Source organism: Urocampus carinirostris, chromosome 9, assembly GCF_059441175.1.
Source record: "Urocampus carinirostris isolate Australia breed hairy pipefish chromosome 9, RoL_Ucar_1.0, whole genome shotgun sequence".
NCBI lineage: Eukaryota > Metazoa > Chordata > Actinopteri > Syngnathiformes > Syngnathidae > Urocampus > Urocampus carinirostris.
The window spans coordinates 40,000,892-40,020,069 of record NC_142357.1 but is presented as its reverse complement, the minus strand read 5'-3'; the positions used below and the strand labels follow the sequence as shown (position 1 = coordinate 40,020,069).

The 19,178-nt window shown below is 46.0% G+C and overlaps 3 protein-coding genes across 4 annotated transcripts; 2 read left to right on the top strand and 1 right to left on the bottom strand.

Annotated features, from left to right (window-relative positions):
• Positions 1-802: 802 nt before the first annotated feature.
• Positions 803-4,067, bottom strand: selenot2 (selenoprotein T, 2). The gene is made up of 5 exons (XM_088344261.1): positions 3,703-4,067; positions 2,799-2,909; positions 2,316-2,442; positions 2,144-2,231; positions 803-1,211 (listed from the first exon to the last, which is right to left on the bottom strand). Exons 1-5 carry the CDS (start codon positions 3,876-3,878, stop codon positions 1,087-1,089), a joined length of 627 nt encoding a protein of 208 aa, XP_088200387.1. The 5' UTR covers positions 3,879-4,067; the 3' UTR covers positions 803-1,086.
• A 1,019-nt stretch (positions 4,068-5,086) lies between these two features.
• On the top strand, positions 5,087-10,966 carry cox18 (cytochrome c oxidase assembly factor COX18). 2 transcript variants are annotated; one of them, XM_088343823.1, is made up of 7 exons: positions 5,087-5,196; positions 6,714-7,022; positions 7,902-8,002; positions 9,687-9,841; positions 9,914-10,029; positions 10,180-10,287; positions 10,359-10,966. In XM_088343823.1, exons 2-7 carry the CDS (start codon positions 6,726-6,728, stop codon positions 10,518-10,520), a joined length of 939 nt encoding a protein of 312 aa, XP_088199949.1. In that variant the 5' UTR covers positions 5,087-5,196; positions 6,714-6,725; the 3' UTR covers positions 10,521-10,966. The 2 variants fall into 2 exon arrangements, with proteins under 2 accessions (XP_088199949.1, XP_088199948.1); XM_088343822.1 differs by having other exon boundaries at positions 9,687-9,853.
• A 1,799-nt stretch (positions 10,967-12,765) lies between these two features.
• Positions 12,766-16,672, top strand: igfbp7 (insulin-like growth factor binding protein 7). Its single transcript, XM_088343824.1, has 5 exons — positions 12,766-13,288; positions 14,583-14,692; positions 14,761-14,868; positions 15,971-16,133; positions 16,202-16,672. Exons 1-5 carry the CDS (start codon positions 12,808-12,810, stop codon positions 16,234-16,236), a joined length of 897 nt encoding a protein of 298 aa, XP_088199950.1. The 5' UTR covers positions 12,766-12,807; the 3' UTR covers positions 16,237-16,672.
• The last annotated feature ends 2,506 nt before the right edge of the window (positions 16,673-19,178 follow it).

The window sequence follows — 19,178 nt, the reverse complement described above, 5'->3', positions numbered from 1 at the left end:
TGCAATACACGTCATTCTATGTGTAGCAATTTTTTTATCCACAAAGCCACTTTTTTGAGGGGGTTCAATCTTTGAGAGTCAGTTAGCTCAGTTGATTAGAGCGTATTGATATTAATGCCAAGGTTGCGGGTACGATCCTCGTACTGACCATGACAACATTTTATGGTCCTGTCCTAAGAGACAGCGAGGCAAAGAGAGGGGAGCGGGAGACCGAAAGGTCCCGCAAACCCTAGTTATAGGGTCACTAAATGTGAGAGGAGAATTTTGTTGGTGGTAGGAATGAGTGGAGAGGTGTTGGTCAAAGGATAGTGGGATGTTTGAACGCGTATTAAGGGATGGGCAGAGCACCCGTATGATGCGGCAGGGGTAAACCAGCGAAAGCTGTCGGGCCCTGCTGTTGAACAGAAGTGTGTTGTGTCACCCTGATCCAAGTGACACGGCTGCTTTCTCGTGTCCCGTTTCATCTGGAGGGACGAAAGCGTGACCGGCTCGGGTGCTTAACTAGTTTGGGTTGGCCGTGGTCCAAAAATGTTTGTTTTTTTGTTGTTGCTATTTTCCCCCTTTATTTATTTATTTAATTTTATTACTTTTATTTTTTTTTGTATGTGTTTGTCTTGCTGTCGGTCACCCCTCTTGAGGCATATGACCAAGGCAGATAGATAGATATTGCAATTGTATTACATTGCGTGACTTTCATTTCTAAGTTTACTATATGGGAGAGCTTTGAACTTCAGGACACTGCGTCATGACAATAAAGGTGTTCTATTCCGTTACGTTCTGTTGAAAGAAGGAGACAATGAGATAACGCAGAACTGCTTTTATTCGGACGCGACAATAAGCCCCACTTTGCAGTTAATTTTTCTTGCGGGGGTGTTCGAGGGAAGAAATGAAAGGGGGACACGGGCGGGGACCTCAAAATATGGAAAAGCTAGACCGTTCATCCAGAAAGACGTCGGGCCACGCGACGACACGGCGCCGGCGGGATACTTCGGGTCCGGTCCCGCACCGTTTGCTTTCGGAGCAGACCGTCATGGACGCCGGCGGCCGAGGGTCACGCGACACGGCGACGGAGAGCAGGCGGAGCTTCTAAAGCGAGGAGAAAGCGGCGGCGCCGTCCGTCTGCTGCATGTTGAGGTGCTTGTGGAGGATGTGGAAGATCTCCTGAATGTTGGGGACGTAGCCCGACTCCAGCTTGGACCAGATGGGTACGTCTGAATCGCAACACGAGTTAAAGGGACAGTGTAAAGCTCTTCATCACCAAATACCGCTGTATTGGGTGGTGAAATCCAACACCCGTGCGAAAAAGCACAAGGAACGATACACAAACTGACCAAACTGCAAGGTTTTAACAGTATTTCTTACTTGCATAGTCTTGCAAACAAAAAGGGGAAAAAGGGAAACACTGATGAGTCGAAAAATGAAAAGGGGGGCACGGAATAAGAGGGTGGAAAAGCAAAATGAAAGAAAAATAAATTGGAGAAAGGGAATAGGAAAGGAAAACACAAAATATGAAAATGAAAAGGGTAAAAGATGCAAGAGAAAAAGTAAAAAAAGAAAAGGAAAATATTAAAAGAAAACAAGGAAAAATGAAAAGGGAAAAAGGGGGGAAGGCAAGGAGAGAAGGAAAAAGGGAGAAAATCGACAATAAGGAAAAGAGAAACTGGAATGAAGGAAAAGTAAAAAAGACGAAAAAAGAAAAAACGCTAACAGAATGAAAAAAGAACAGGTAAAAAAGAAAAGAACAAAATTTAAAAGAAAACACAGGGGAAAGGAAAGCTGAAAAAGGAGAAAAAATAAAGAAAAATATAAAAAAAGGGAAAAAAAAGAAAACATGGATTTAACAAAAACTTTTTCCCTCTTCTTTTTTGCCCAGCCTTTTACAAGCTTTGTGGGATTTTTGGGTAGCCATAGCATGAAGATGGCCGGCAATAACGTCACCTAATTCTAAGTGAGCCTCATCTAATGTCCAAAAAAAATAAAAATCTCTAAAAGTATTAAAAAAAAAAAAAAAATACAAGAATATACGATTTACATTATTTTTATACTTATCCTATTAATCAATATTGTTGTTTTCTAATAAAGTTCTATTTTGGCAATAGGAGGCGCCAAATAGTATATCCTGTCACTTTGATGTGTGACGTACCGTTAAGCGTGACCTCGAAGGCGCCCGTGGAGAGGAAGTGCGTCTCCATCATGTTGCACAGGAAGTAAGCCATCAGACACGAGAAAATCTAAAAAATTAAAAAAAAATAAATAAGCTGACGCTTAAGCAAAAAGCCACCCAGGCGCGAGCACCGTGGCCACTCCCCCCTTACTTTGTTGCCTTGGCTCCAGGTCCAAAATCTGGGCGTGTCGGTTCCGAGCGTGGCAAAGACGTTGTGCCCGCTGAGGATCAACAAAACCAGCGCCACCTTCAGGTAGGAGATGGCGTTGCCCAAAAACCTGCACAAAACACAATACCCTCAGCAAACTGGAGGTGGCGCTCATCGCAGAACCTCTTTAGAAGAGCGCCTCTAAACAGCGGATTTCAGCCGTACAGCTTATTTTGGGCATCTATACGTAGGAAAATCCAGATCAGTCTGCTGCATGTTGAGGTGCTTGTGGAGGATGTGGAAGATCTCCTGAATGTTGGGGCTACCACTAGAGACCGCCAGCATCGGCAAACTACTACAGTAAAACAAAATATTGTGCAGTATATTTTAGTGTGTTCTCTAAACTTGCGGTAACTTTAAGTGTTTGTGTACGATGAAGTCTCTTGATCTTGGACGTGTCACAGGGTCGGTACACCTTATACATACTTGTTGAGGGTGGAAGGAGGGTAGTTTTGTCCCTGGATGCGCATGTCGGGGTAGAGTTGCCCGATGGCCCTGGAGTACTCCTGGAACACCCGGCTGTAGCCTCAAGAGATGCTAAACGCACAAAAACAAAGCATCGCATCTCAGTCGCCGCAAACTGCATCTCTATTTTTTTCCCTCATCTTTTTCTGTCTTACTCTATTTCTTTCTTTCTCCTATTTCTATCATTTACTATTTTCTCTTTCATGTTCTCATCCTATTTCGTTATTTCTGTCTCTCTCCCTTTCTTTCTCTTTGTTTTCTTTCAATCCGTCTCTTTTTTCCTACTTTATTTTTCTGTTTCTCTGATTCTCGTCTCTTCTTTCTCTTTCCACCCTTCTCTCTGTTGCTCTTCTCTCCTTCCCTCACTTTTCAGTCACACTTTCCCCCCTATAATTTTTTTTATTCCCCCCCTTATTTTCTTACCCTCACTATTTCTTGCCCTCTTTTTCCTCATTGTGTCTCTCTCTCTCGGTCCTTCTGTCTTGCTCCATCCTGGCTTTTATTACCCTTTAATGTCCCTTTCTCTGTGTTGCTCTTTCTTTACACCCCTTCGTTTTCTCGCGATTGCTCTTCTTCCCTACTTTCTTTCTCTTCGATCAAATCGTCAGGCCCTGGGAGGTTTTTTTTTTTTCCTTATCATGTGTCCGCCAAACTCAAATGAGTTGGATACCCCTGCTGTCATGTATTTGATAAGAGTCGCCACTTGGAAGTAAAACTAACATGGAATATGTCTATGTTTATACTTTACAAGCCACAGGAACAGTCATTGCAAATCCGGTTCTTTGTTATCTAAGCCTTACCAGTGCGAACGTTTCATTTGGTTAGCATATGTGCTAAACGAAGCCGCCATTGCTAACGAGCTCACCAGTACTGGAATTTGAGGACGGGTCCGCTGTACAAGGCCGTCCTGCCCACTTTTCGCTCCTGCGGAAGGTTGGAGTCGCCCTGGGGGCTCGGGTGACCCAAGTAGACGTCTCGGAGCGTTAGAGCCGTGAAAAAGACAAGAGCCGCTGCCAGGCCGACCTGGCTAAACTCCGCCATCTTGGCCGCTTTGTTTTACACTTCCGCTTTATCTTTCACAATAAAGTCGCCTCATTCCGCGATAGGCGACAGTTCACAACGTATTTTGTCCAAGCCTCAAATTTTATGTTCCAGCAATTGGAATTTTTAAAAAGTTGCTAAAATTTAAACCATGGCGGTGTTTTAAAAGCTAACATTGAATACATTTATAACAATGGCATTACGGTTACAGAAGCAAACAAGAGGTAATCCGCCTCGGGATGTGACGTCATCAAACTGCGACTTGATATGGTCTCCGGTGGACATTTGGAGAAACAAAACAAAGTCATAAAACATTTTGATGACACCGGGAGAAATAGATTGACGACTATGTATTTAAAATTACATATAGCCCCCAAAGTTAAAGAAGCACGCATTAAAACGTGAATAATATTTGTGTATCGAAGTCATTATTAAAATAACTTTTTAAAATTGAAGATAACTTCTGCTCGTTTCGCAACATTGTTATAGAAACCACTCACCCTTTTTTCGGTTCAATTGTTTATAAGATCTGGCATGATATTCAACTCTTGATCACAAGTGTAATTTTTCCTCCCACCTTATCCAGAGAACATATTACAATTGGATTTTCACACAACACAAGACCGATGAAAGAGCAATAAAACTCATTTTATCAATAGGAAAAAAATATATAACATATGGATATAGTATAGCCACCCAAAGAATACCAAGATCTAAGGCCACTTTTCAGAATGTTGTAGAGTTTGTTTTTGTGTGGGTTAAATCTTTAATTATGATAAACATTCTAAATGTGCAAGTGATATCCATAAGAGTGTCCCCCTTGTGTCGCATTAAACATGTCATCATTGTTATGACTTCTTTTAACTTTCTTTGTGTGACACCCCCCCCCCCCTCTGCGTTATTGCTGCTTTTCTGTTCCCTAGAAAATTGTTAACTTTGTATTTTGTTTGAATGTTTCGTGCAAATGCAAAATTTATTTTTTCCCCAACATTTTAATTCCTCTCTTTATTTTCTAACTTCTCTTACAATGTTGCGAAAACACTCAAACTGTACGAGACACCAGGATACAAAGATAGAAAAAAAAACACAAAGACACGAACATCCCTTTCTCCCCATGGCATGTTTTAATTTGTCTTCGTGTCTTTGTTGATGCTATGGAAAAAGCTTTAAAAAGGCAAGCTCAACGTCATATTTAAGCGCCCCTCGGAGTGACGTCATCACAACAGCGACTAGTTTTGTTCTCCCTGTGAACGTCTTGACTCGCTGAAGGCAAGCGAAGAAAAAGGAGAAAAGGGATAACAAAACTGACAACAGAAAGGTAATTAGAAAACGCAAGACTTTTACGAAAAGGTGGAGGAAGAAAAAAACGTCAAACTGTAGAGCTTTCTAGCCGATGTTATCACGGTATCGTCGCAGGTTGCGCGCGCATCCTTGACCCAAAACAGTGGGAGCAGCAGTACGGGTTTGAATAGAGCGAGAGCAAATTTGTATGTCGCGTTATGATTCTAGAGTCACAATTTGCAAAAACAACATGCCCAGCTTTTGTGTGCGCGGGAGCTCAAATAGCAATGTTAAGGAAAACCAATTCTATTTGCTATTCCTAGAGGAAACAGGCCTTTTCAAAAGTACCGTAGAAGCCTTATGCGGCGACATGACATTAAAATGATTGACTGGACCAAATACCTCATTCGAAATATTTACATTTGTAGTCATAGGAATTAGATTTATGTGAATGCCAAATGAGCTAGTAAGTGTCAGTAGGATAGTTGTTAGGAATGCCTACTATAGGCTGTAACTTTGCTACTAGATAGATAGATAGATACTTTGTTCATCCCCGAAGGGAAATTCACATTTCCAGCAGCATCCCTGAGCTGAGAACAATCGAGAACAATCGAAAATAACACGGGAGCTGCTGGAGTGGCTGCCATTCGTGACGGCGCCGGAAGAAAAGATTCAATTTGAATCATTTACAAACAAACAAACAAAATATTCATGTTTCAATAAGTGGAGTGTTAATAAAATATTTCTGATACTGATATAACCAGATAAAACTAATTTTAAGTTACCTGTCCAAATGAATGTTGTGCCATCTCACCTTTCCCACTCTCTCTCCTGCAGTTGACTTGCTGCTGCTCGCTCCTGAAACTAATACTTACCTCTTACTGGTGCTAACTAGTAGATCTTTCATAATAGTAATTGTTACAACAATATTAATGTATATTTCTTATATGCCTGTCACTATGTGCCCTGTGACTGGCTGGCAAGTCGAGTGTGTCTGCCTGTCTATGAAATGAAATGAAATGAAATGATCTGCATTTCTATAGCGCTTTTCAAGTCAATGACTTCCCAAAGCGCTTTACATTGTGCTTCACATTTCCCAATAGCGGCCGTGATCTGTGCAGCCATGTAAGGCGCTAACCTGCTTATTGGGGGTATTGGGGGTTCAGTGTCTTACCCAAGGACACTTCGGCATGTAACACGGACAAGCCGGGATTCGAACTGGGATCCCTTAATCCTAAAACGATCGCTCTACCTCCTGAGCTACAGCCACCGAAGATAGCTAGGATGGGCTCCAGAACCCGGGAGACCCTACTGAGGATAAGCGGTGCGGAAAACGGATGGATTCAATCATAATAATCATAATAATAATAATACGTTATTATATTGCTCATAATTTTAGGTACTACAACTCTCATTTGCATTGATTCATGCCCTTAGTGGCTCATAAGTCACGCGATACGACCAAACGGTGATCTCGTGTCGCCAACGCTTTTAATCATTCGTGTTAATCGATTAGTGGTTGCGGCCCGAGATGTTAATGAGGTTTTATCTCAGCAGGCCGCCGCCATGTTGGCCGTGGGGGCTGGGCGCCTCCCGCGTCTCCCCATGCGCGCGTGGCGCAGCCGGGCCTTCTTGGTCCGGCCCGCACTACGTTCGCTTTCCTCGGGCGGCGCCCCCTCAGGCGGGGGCTGGTCGGAGCAGCTGTCGCATTGCGCCCCGGTACGCTTGGCCGAGGACTTCCTGGTGCAAGTCCAACAGAGCGGCGCCTTCCCCTGGTGGATCGGCATCGGACTCAGCGCCCTCGGCGTCAGGACCTTGGTCACCTTGCCGCTCGCCGCCTACCAGATGCGGATCCTCGCCAAGGTGACGCCCATCCTGACATTTAAAGGGACAGCGTGTCATATTTGACCACCGGATGTCACTGTATATTGTCGCACAACTGAAACCGAACGCTGAAAGACACGATGAAGAAGACAAACGCCGAGCCTTTTCAAGAGCTACTTTTCGTTACTCGTTAGCGCAAAGGGAACCCAATTTTATATGTGTTTCTAAGATAGCAACATCGCTTCAAACATAGCTTTACTTGACAGTTAGCAAGATGAGTCAACGGGTCAAAAACTAGAAGCGGAGCTAGATGGCTTTTTACTCTTTTAGCCAGCTAACAAGAAAGCAAGATAGAAAGCTAAAAACAAGGCTAGCGAGCTAGCTCGAAAGGAAGCCAACATTTCGCTTGATAACTGGCAAAAAATTGAAGTCAGATAGCATGCAAAACCCGTACAAAGCGAGCTTGATAGCTTGCTTTTTACATTTCTTCGAACGCTATCTCGATAATATTTGACCTTTTTTGCCATTTATCCAGTTACATTTTTTGTTAGCTATTTAGCTCTTTTTAACGTTCTAATCGGCTATTGAGTTCCTTCTTTGGCTAGCCAATTAGCTCCCTCTCCATTTTTTACCCGTTCGCCTTTCTAGCTAACTATCGAGCTACCTTTTGAGCGATTTAGCTTCAGCATATACTAAAATTGGAACGATTTAGCATGCCATCTAGCCAAGTTAATTAGTGAGAAATGTTAGCTTAAGGCTTGAAAAAGGTTGGAGACAGAAGAAAAATCATTGGATTTCAGGAAGCCGAGACGGGTCGTCACCTCCCAGGACCGGCCTTTGCCTTTTCTTGTAACCGCGGCGACCGCTCTGTCTCATCCTTTTCCTGTTTCCTATGTCCGTCGCCGCGGCGACCTGCAGGTGGAGGCGCTACAGAGCGAGATGGCGACGCTAGCGAAGCGACTTAGCGCCGAAGTGTCCGTCGCGGCCGCCCAGCGAGGATGGACTGAAAAACAGAGTCGGTAAGGACCGGGGGAAATTTGGCACGCCCCGCGCCATTTTCAGCTCTACTCCGAGTCGTTTATGTCATTTTTTTCGGATGATGTTAACGTTCGAGGCGGCGAAGACCACGAAATCCAATGAGCACGTATTAATGACTGTGCTGAAGAAACACAAATGCATCGCGTGAACAGTGCCAGGGCAGCCATACTGTGGAGAATAGTGCCCGATTGCATTTCTCTAGTCTCACACAGACGTAGTCAAACCCGTGCACAAACACCACTATACTCTCTCATACACTCGACTATAATCTTTTACGCATTCTATTATACACACCATTATATTCTCTTGCACATACTGCTATACTTTCGTACACACACTACTATGCTCTCACGCACAAGGCCACTTTAGATAGATAGATAGATACTTTATTCATCCCCGTAGGGAATTTCACACTTCCAGCAGTCTCCTTTGTTGTTTGATAACAGATGAACAGGATGGCCTCGGGGTGCTGTGTTGTAGTTTAGCAACAGCAGAGTGGGTGATGTCACACGCTAGGCCAAAAGTTGGACGTCCCTGCGGCAGATGGAAATCTTTGTGCCCAGGGTTACACCACTACTATCCTAGATCCAAACAAATACTAACCTAAACTTCTTATATGTAATAACTTGTGAAGCCCTTAGAGACTAATTGTGATTAAGGGCGTCACAAATAAAAATGACTTGACTTGACTATGTGTTCACGTAGATAGCAAGTCCGCCTCCTCTCCGCTTCCCGCAGCCTTTGGTGTCTCTGTCTGTCGTAAAGGCGCCGAAGCCGGGCAGCTCCACGTTAGCGTCCGGGATGCTAGACGTGAGCCACGTTTCCACAGCAAACTGCACTCCCTGTACGCTGGTGATGTTTTTCACCAGCACAGTCAGTTCCTCGGTCTTATTTGGTAGAGAGTTGACATTTAGCATGATTACGGACGGCAGCGAAGACTTATAACGCCGCTCGCCGCTTAGCCTTTACTCCGGTTCTGCATCCACGATAGGGGCCCCTCATCACGCCGGCACGAGAATTCTTCAGGGCAAAGGAATTGATTCCTCGAATAAAAGCATTCTTGTGCGTTAAAAGCCAGAACCATAGTATAGAAAGTCATCCAAAGTGTCGTTGTCAAACGGGACCAAAAACACAGAAGATAGAAGCAGACACCTAAAACGATAAATCACAAAAAGTGTGAAATAACCGCTTTGATAACTAACTATTTTGCACTTCTGCCATTAAAAATATTCATTTTTTTGAAATATACTTTAAATACTTATTTTTACCGTTCATATTCTTAGTTGTAATGAATTACTCGCTGTCTTACGGCTGTCACAAAAGGAAATTTCCCCATTGTGTGTCTTATACTCCCCCTGCGCACACAGTCCGATACTCTCATTTTTGCTCTCACGTGTAACATCCTCGTTTCAAACTCTACTCTCATAAACACGGCTTGAAGATCAGGGGATGCCGTAATGGTAGTGTTTGTAGCGACTTTTTGTGATGGAGGGCCAAAGCCATCAACAGGACCTGACTCATTTCTCCTCTAGAGGGGCGTCTGAAATGTTTTCAGACGTCAAAGTGACGTTTTGCGTTCAGAGGGCGGACGGAAAAGGTCCGTCGGCCGTTTTCGTCCGTGAAGCGGTCGGATGGCATTTGTCTGACGATGGCGCTCCTCTCCAGCTTCCAGTTCAAGAAGAATTTTCGGCGTTTGGTGTCGGAGTTGTACGTGAGGGACAACTGTCACCCCTTTAAAGCCTCGCTGCTGATCTGGGTCCAGATGCCGCTTTGGATCAGCCTTTCGCTGGCCCTCAGGAACCTCAGCGCCCGACCTTCAGGTCAGCTTCAAGGTCAGAAGGCTTCCCCATGAGACCGGGGCAAAGACCAGCTTGCACTTTTTTGCTCGGCAGCCTGGGAGAACTCCTTGTCCACGGGGGGCGCCCTGTGGTTCCCCGACCTGACCTCGCCCGACTCCACCTGGCTTCTCCCGCTGGCCGTCGGTTTGACCAATCTCCTCATCGTGGAGGTACGGCGTCTTTATCATTTGTACTTCTCTTTTTGGAAGAGGTTGGAATTTTCTTTGGTATAGTCCCGTCTTCCGTTCTCCTAGCAAGTTCATAATCCTTTCACGCTCCTTATATCGAGTGTCTTTTCCATGATCTTCCTTTTTCTTCAGATCTTTTCGCTGCAGCGTCCCAACGTGTCTCCTTTCCAGAAAGTGGCGACCAACATGATGCGAGGCGTGTCCCTGCTGATGATCCCCATCGCCGCCAGCGTCCCGTCGGTCAGTACCTCCGGGAGATCCCGCAAGCTCTAGAAGCGGATGTCGCTGACCCCTCTCCTCTCTTATTTCAGGCCATGGCGTTCTACTGGTGGTGCTCCAGCCTGGCGGGCCTGTCCCACAACCTTCTGCTTCGAGCCCACGTCGTCCACAAGTTCCTGAAATTGTCCCCGCAGCCGTCCAAAAGGCCCTACAAGGACCTTTGGGATGCCGCTCTCAGGAAGTACTGCAAGTAAACGGAAAGTGGTCTCCACTGAAGACGTGCGGACAAGTGGTTTTCTTGTTGTGGTTTGGCTTTTGGACTGGCGGACCCCAACCGGGACAGGAAATGAAGGAGTCCTTTCCCGTTTGATGCTTTCTGCCGTAAGTAAACGGCGAATGAGACGACGATTTCCTGCTTTCGATTCCATTTTTTGCAGCAGCTCAAACTCAAACGTGTGCAAACCGTAGAGCACATCTCTCCATGTTTAACCCTGGGATGCAGAAGTGGGGTCAAAAATAATCCCGTGGGTTGTTTTTCTTCAAAATCTTACAAAGAAAAGTGGATCATGTGTGCAAGACCGCTTTTAGATGGAAATATGCCAAAAGCAAGGACAATTCCTAGTGGATCAGCTCAAGTCGAATATCGTATATTAGAGAGGCCTCATCTAAGACAAAAAATAAACCAGGTTCTGTTAGCATACATCGACGTTGTACTTATTTTCTCAGCATTTGAGGTTTCGGTGACCCGTTTTTCAAGCTCTCCGGGTACTCCGTCTGAATTTTGCTGCCGTGACGAGCAAGATGTTTGCTTTTAACCCCTTCACCGTTGAGAAGCAAAGACGTCTCTCTACGATGTGACCAGTCCCTAAAATCGGTCACATCGTTCAAGATATGATTTCTAAATGTAATCATCAGAGAAACATCACCATCGGTCCGAAACCAGATACCCCAAAACTGTAAATCCTGCTTAACTGACCGATAACGGGCCCTGATAGTCACTTGATGAAACAATTCTTCGCATACACGTTCTGATTACATTCATGAAAGTCCAGTAAATGCTACTGTGTGAAATATTGACTCGAAACACCATAATGCCCACAGATTTTTTTTTAAATGCGCCTAAAGGCATTTCTGCCTCGTGAGATCATCCTTGTTGTAATCTGTTCGTTTCGCACCATAACTCCCCTTTTTAAATAAAAATTCCAATATGGCCGTTATCCTCAGATATTTTGATTGACACAACTCTCGGCGATGAGCGGGACATTTTTCACGGTCCACGGCCCGCATTAGTCTCTAAGTGCAATGTTATGAACACGTAAAATAAGACCTACATTACCCATGATGCCACTTGGTTACGGAGCGTGCACGGTGTGTATTCTCATGTTTGGAGTTGTATGTTATGGTGGAGAAGCGAGTGACACGAAAGAAAACATCCTGTCCGCGTCAACACGCCACGTCTCATGGTTGAATGCACGAGAAACGATACAACGAGGGCTTGTCGTGATTATACGGACATTGCCTGGATTAGATTTAGCCAGTCGTCACTAAAACAAATGATTATAGACACATTGGTTAGCCAATGAAATGGGAAAACGACACTACGCAGATACACACCGTGTTTTCAAATCAGACCCCAAAATAAACCCGAGTATTGCAACTTGTGATTTCTTTTTACCCACAATCCTGCACAATCATAGATTGACTTCTGCAAAGAGAAGTCAAACCATTACGACTCTTTCAAAATGTCTAAAAAAAATTGGGATAAGTCAAATACGCAGTTGTAAAGGTTTTAGGGCTGTCAAGTGGTTCTTTCAAAATGGCCACTTTTGGAAACGCATAGACCTAACATGAGGACCAGGTAAGGCTTCGAGCTATTCCTGTTTAGCAAGCATGTGATGGGATTTTTTGTGTGTTCGAAACTCAGATGACTCGATGTCAGTAGCACTCGCCGTGGGGACAAAATACTAAAAGAGACTAAAAGCGTCTAGAAGGTTTAAGAACAGCATTCAATTAGATCTACTAGTGATCCCGAGAGCCAAGAAGAAATCCGACAGTGTTTTTCATTGGGGGCCTTGGTGCTGTGGAACGCTCCTCCCCCTGAGATCGGATCTGCAACCTCAGTGGAAATGTTTCCATCTAAGCTTAAAACACACTTCTATACCATAACATATGAATAACCTATATTTTATGATGAAAATATCTGTGACCTCATGTAGGTTTTAGATGAGGGGATGTTGTCCTAATAGTCTGTGGTTCGCAATAGTATGTGCTCTGTGCAGCCCTTTGAGACTCTTTGTGATTAGGGGCCAAACAAATAAACGACTTGATTTGAATTGTCTCGGATCAGGATTTGAAGCGGATTTGACAGCAACATTAAAGGGTTAATGGAGCAGCTCGACTTGCACTGTACATGTCCGGACGACTTTGACATTCCTCTCAATCTCTTTTGGATTCATATCAAGCCCAGACCAGTCAAAACAAGATCTTATTCGGTTGTTGTCGAGCGAATAGAGCACCTTATTCGCGGACTGGAACGCCTCGATGGGCGGAGCCATCCCCCGGTTTCTTTCCGAGCCCCGTGGGCCCCCGGCCACAATTTTCCAGGCGAGGATGGCCTTTTTCTTGCTTTGCTCTTGTTTGGCGGCGCTGGCCTGGGCAGGGGCGGCGGCGGAATGCGGGGCCTGCCGACCAGACCGCTGCCCGCCCCCGCCCCCCGGCGGTTGCGTCGCCGGTTCCGTTCCGGACGCTTGCGGTTGCTGCACCTCCTGCCTGCCGGCGGAGGGCCGGGCCTGCCGGCCGGGCGGTAGCCGGGGGTCGGCGGGCTGCGGCGCCGGGCTGGAGTGCGCCCGCCCCGATGAGAAAAGCCAGCTCGGCGTTTGCCGGTGTAAGAATCCGGAGGAAGTCTGCGGGAGCGACGGCCTCACTTACGCCAACGTTTGCGCCCTGAAAGACGCCCGACGGCGGGCGCAAGAGCCGGGACGCCCGCCACTCGCCATGATTGGCAAGGGCCGATGCGCCTCCGGTGAGTCTCTTTGATATACGCGGGCCACCTCCTCCTTGTGGGAGAGTAAAGAACCCACTCGCATTCATTAAATATTAAATTGTCACAAACCAGAAGAGGAAGCAGAACCCAATCGCGTAACGTTACTCACCGTTTATTGGGGAGAAGAGGAATGAGCGCACACTCGATCCGGGGATCGTCGGTCGTGGAAGGAGATTGCTCGGAACCAGGAAGTGGTCAAAATCAAACAGATCGGGGCGAGACCGAAACAGGAGCAGAATGCAGGCAAAAACTGAGATTCACAGAGCTTGGCAAAACAAGAGTGAAAAACACAGGAAAAACGGGGATTCACAGGGCATGACGTATCACAACTGAGTTTAGCAGGAGTTTGGCAGACACTCCGACAAAAGGCGACTCACAAGACAGCGTTTAAGTAGTCAGGGCGCAATCTGTCAACGTGTTTCACCGGGTGTCCATGGGCAGGGCCAATTGGGTGCCCTGGCAACCGTGACAGAAGCTGGCGCCACACGGCAGGGACCAATTGGGCGCCATGGAGACCGCGACAAATGGTATCATTTCTTTGGATTTCAAGAAAAGAAACAGATCGGTAACCCCCTTGCTATATGGCGCTCTGCAGGGTTTCGATAGAATCGTCTCTATTATTGTTGATCTCGACGTATCGTGCGTCGTGCGAAGGACTGGTAGGAAAAGTCAAAAGAGCGCAAAGAAATGCTGACCGCCAGTGGGTACTCCGTGGATTGTTATGGGATTTGGGAAGAGACCGAGGCGGCGTCAGGAGAAAAGCTAATCGTGAGGCTGCGGGTCTACAGGTCTGGCCTCGGGTTGGCACGTTGCGGCGCCCGGGCCGGAGCGTGGCCCGCCCTGACAAGAAAAGCGACCTCGGCATTTGTGAGTTTCAAAATTTAGGTATGCCTTAGAAATGGCGAGCGACGAGCACGAAAGCTTGATGCCGCTGCGCTTGGGGTGATGCCGACAGACCTCTTCCACCCGCATTAAAGGGACAGTGTATTCATTGACCACTGTATTGTCATGCAACTGAAAACGAACGCAAAAAAAAAATCTTCGACTTTTGTCAAAAACAATGGTTTCCATAGCAACCACAACATCTGTTGTCTTGAGGGGCAGATTAAAACCCTCGGCGGGCCCGATCACGTTCGACACACCCGGATTATCGGATCAAAGAAAGATTTGCCGTTAAGTGGAAAGGGGAAGGGGGCGGGGCTCCGGGCAAAACGGGGAGTTTCCGGGCAATAGCCGACAAATTTCCACAAAATTCCATTTTGTGTTCGGGCAGCTCCCGTCGTGGTTTCGCCTCCCGGACGAGTTTTCAACGTGAGCGGCGCTCAGGTTTTCCTCAGCTGCGAAGTCTTGGGCGTGCCCACGCCTGTGCTCACCTGGAGGAAGGTAAGACACGCCCACGGAAACCGCGCCCTCGACTGCCACGCCCGACCGCGGTCCGCCCGTCCCCGCAGGTGATCGGCAGCGGGAAGAAGACCTCCCTCCTCCCCGGGGACAGGGACAACGTGGCCGTCCAGACCAGGGGCGGACCCGAGAAGCATCAAGTCACCGGATGGCTTCTGGTACGTGGCGGCGAGGGACGAAGGCCTTTGAAATAAACCTTTTTTTTTTTTTTACCAACCCCTAACCACTAAACATCAACCACCAACCACTACCCGCTAACCACAACTGTTAGCCCCTAAGCTCTAACCCTAACCACTGAAACCATTCACCAGTAATCATAACCACTACCCCCTGACTCTAACCACTAAATGCAAGCCCTTACCACAATCCCCTGAGCTCTATCCCTAGTCACTAACCACCAACCTGAACCACTCGCCCCTGACCACCACTGTTCGCCCCTATGCTCTAACCCTAATCACCAACACCATCCCCAAAACAAATACCACTAATCATAAGCGCTAGCCCCTGACTAACCACAAGCCCTAACCACTATCCCCTAAGCTTTGACCCTAACCACTAACTAGCAACCTGAACCACAAGCCCCAAACTGCTGACCACCACCGCCAAACCAATTACCACTAATCATAACCACTAGCCCCTGACTCTAACCACTAGCCGCAAGCCCTTACCACTACCCCTAAGCTCTATCCCTAGTCACTAACCACCATTAGCCCCTGACCACCACTGTTAGCCCCTATGCTCTAACCTTAACCACCAACAACAACACCGAATTAATTACCATGAATTATAACACTAGCCCCTGACCCTAACCACTTACCCTAAGCACTAACCAAGAACCCCTAACCATTGAACCCTGACAACGAGCCCTAACAATGAACCACTAAACCACAACCCTAAAACCTAACCGTAACCACTCATCGTAACCATTAGGCCCTAACCCTAAGCCCTAACCGAGAACGCTTAACCACTGAACCCTGACAACGAGCCCTAACCTAGCACTCACCCCTAAGTCTAAAACCTAACCCGTAAGCGGAAACACCCTTTTGGGATCCCTTTCTTTTTCGTTACCTAAGGATTCAAACTCGGGTCCGTCTAGAAACACCGAATTTATGGATTCTGCCATGTATCACATGTTTTAGCCCGGAGTGCCATGTCTAATCTCTTCTAATTTCGTCGCATACAATGTTTCCATTTTCTTCTTTCGTCTTCTATTTCATTCTATTCTATTTTCTATGCTATTTACCGCCGTCCAATTCTCAGATCTCGCCACTTTCGGAGGAGGAGTCCGGCACCTACCAGTGTCACGCGGCGAACGCTAAAGGCCAAGCCAAGGCCCAGGGAGAGATCCGCCTGGTGGACGACCTTGACCAGGTCAAGGTCGAGGTCATCGCGCAGGTCGCGGACCACCCGCAGGCGGAGGAGGGTAAGACCGCCAGCGCGTACCCTTCAAAATAAAAGCCGTCCGCAACCGCCGGTCGTATTTTTTTTCAGCGCCGAAGGAGGAACGACCCGGAGGAGGAGTTTGACCTTGAACTTTGCCCTCGGAATCCGCCCGAAGCGCTTCTCTCGCTCACATAACCCAATCGAGTAGAAACCGGCACCGAGATTGAAAATATTCTACTCGCTGACGCCATCTCCTGGCTGGATTCGTCATTGCGGCTTGTGTCAAGTTCCTTTTGTTGCACGTGAAAGTACGTGTCTATCTTAGATGGGCTCTAATAAACTCTTCTTTTGTCACCACTGGGGGGCGCTGGCTTTTTGGCCTGGATTTCAACCAGTCCTTTTCTTACTTTGGCTATTTTCTAGCTAGGCTAACAGAAGAACCTTGAGAACGAGCATGAAAACACCCCCTGCTTCCTTTCCTTCTGCGACTAGAACACTGATTCTAAAAATAAACAGAGCCACTATATCATTGGCAGCAACATTGTGCAAAAATAAGAATAAAGGAATCAAATATGAAAATGTGTTTTTTTTCATACGTAGGTAAAATATTTTCTCCATAATAACTTCATATATCCAGAATTTCCTTTTAAAATATATTTCTCGGTTGAATTTCTTTTGTGTGTGTGAATGGGTGGGTGTGAAGCGCATTGTAAAGCGCTTTGGGAAGTCTTCATTGACTTGAAAAGCGCTAGAGAAATGCAGACCATTTACCATTTATTGCGTATGTCAGCCAACACTAGCCTGGACTCTGCTGCCCCCTACAGCACACACAGTGTATGGGTCTCTCCCGGCCTCGGTCGTCGTGATGGGAATTCCGTTTATTTCTAGAGAAGCGGCACTTTCGGCTCGGCTGACTCAAGACACGTGGCTTTTCCAGCTCTTCAGATGTCTTTTCTTGCTTTAAACCACGTATTACCCATTCTAGGGGAGCAATATGCACAAAAGAAAAACAGAAGATAAAAGAGAGAATAAAAGAGGAAAAACGAAACAAAAAGTAGCAAAGATAATAAAGCAAGGAGAAAAGAAGTTGAAGGTTAGAAAAAAAAGAAGAAAAGGGAAAACAAAAGAAAATAAAGCAGACGATAAGAAAAAAGCATAATAAAGGGAAGTCAGAAGCTGGGAAAACAAGAAATAAAAGATGACAAAAACAAAGAAATGAAAAGTTAGAAGAAAAAAGAGAAAAGAAAAGGTTTTGGGGGGGTCCCTTGGGTCGTTTTGTGACTAAAGTAATGCATAGAATGCATGTCACAGTCTTGTTCCACGGACAGACTGAGGAGATCATTACTTCCTCATACCGTGAGGCTCTTTAACCCCACCCGAGGGAGTAAAAACCCACATGAAACCCCACCCCCACATTTGCATATGACCCTATTTTTATGACAGTGTGTATTTTACGTAGCCCTATTTAAATACTCTATAGTAAAACGTTATATTGGGTATTTTTGTATTCTATATCTTTATTTTATTTTTCAATACAAGGATACTGCTGGAAGTGTGAATTTCCCTACCTGGATGAATAAACTATCTATCTATCTATCTATCTAAAAGGAATTTCTATTTGAGAAAATTCTATGAATTTGACTTTTTTATTCTACTTAAGCAACTTTAAGGAAGTAAGTGACTGAAATCCCTGCGTAACAACAAGAAAATCTCCGTGGCAACAACTCCAAAATACAAGAATAGCGTAGACAGTAGTGAAAGTACTGAAAAACAACGGAAGCGTGCGTGAAAATGTCGGAGAATCCAAAGAAGAACAAGATACACTTGAAAAATGGAGTCCCTGGCCATACTGCTTATTGAGCAATCACAAAAGGGAAAGATGGGATGGAAGTTTGGACTTTTGAAGGGCAGCCATTTTGCTCTGGACAGAGCAGAGAGGAGCAAGGAACGGAAGTTGCGCCGTCATACCGGCAGGGGGCAGCAGCGTCAAGCGCTCACGTTCAGCTGAAACGGGAAGAGAATCCCCTATCCGTTTCCTTTTCGGCGCGAGCGATCAGCGGCATCCGCTTCAGGACTTCCAAGGGACAGTGTACGCGATTGTGCGCCACCTACCGTTAGGGAAAAAATGCATCCATTCAAGACAAGGAGATCGACGCGAATAAGAAGCCCAAATCGATCAACTCGATCTCGAATTGGGCATTGCAATCTAGTTGTCGATGGAGGCATTCGTTTGCATTTGAGGCTCACCTCAAGGGAGCTGACGTGATTGTCCGCCATCTTGCTGCTACGGGTTCCCCCAACACACAAAAATAGGGCTTGTTTCTTTCCGTTTTCACTCACCCTTCTTTTTTGGTTTTTCTCCTTTCCCCCTGTTTTTTCCTTTTTCTTTTCTTTTCCTCCGTTCTTGCTTTTCAAAATCCCTTTTCTGTGTTTTATATTTTTGCTGTTTTTCTTTTCTTTTGCCTTCGTTTCTTTTTCTATTTTATTGTACTTTTCCTATTTTCCTTCCCCTTTTGCTTCTTTCTTTTCCTCGACTTTGCCCTTTTTCCTTTCCTTTTTACAATTCCATTTCCTTTTTTTCTGCCTTCTTTGTTCTTCCTTTATCCTTGTTTTCCTCTTCCTTTTTACTTTCCCCTTTATGCCTCTTCTTTTTTTCCTGTTTTATTTGATGTATTCCTTTTTTTTCTTGCTTTTTCACAATTCTCTTTGGTTTTTCGTTCGCCTTCTTTTTTTCCCTCGTCGTACTTTTCATTCCTTCCTCTTCGTCATGTTATCTCGTTCACGGTAAAGCAGAATCGTCTCCGGTGTCCTCTTCATTTCCGCTCCTTCTTTCTCGGACGAGATTTCCACTTTTTGGTGGCCGGCCGTTGCCATGGTGACATGACTCGAACTCAGCAGCGATGTCCCTTTGGAGGCGCTCCGGACTGCGCGTGCGCACCCAAGGACGCACGCGCACGCCTTTCACATGCAAAGCGCGCAGACATATGGAGGGGAGGTGCGGCGCAGAGGGGGGCGGGGGGGGTCACCCCGGCCTCCGTCTCCGCCCCCTCCTTAAAGACTCCGATTGTAGGACATATCGGGTCTG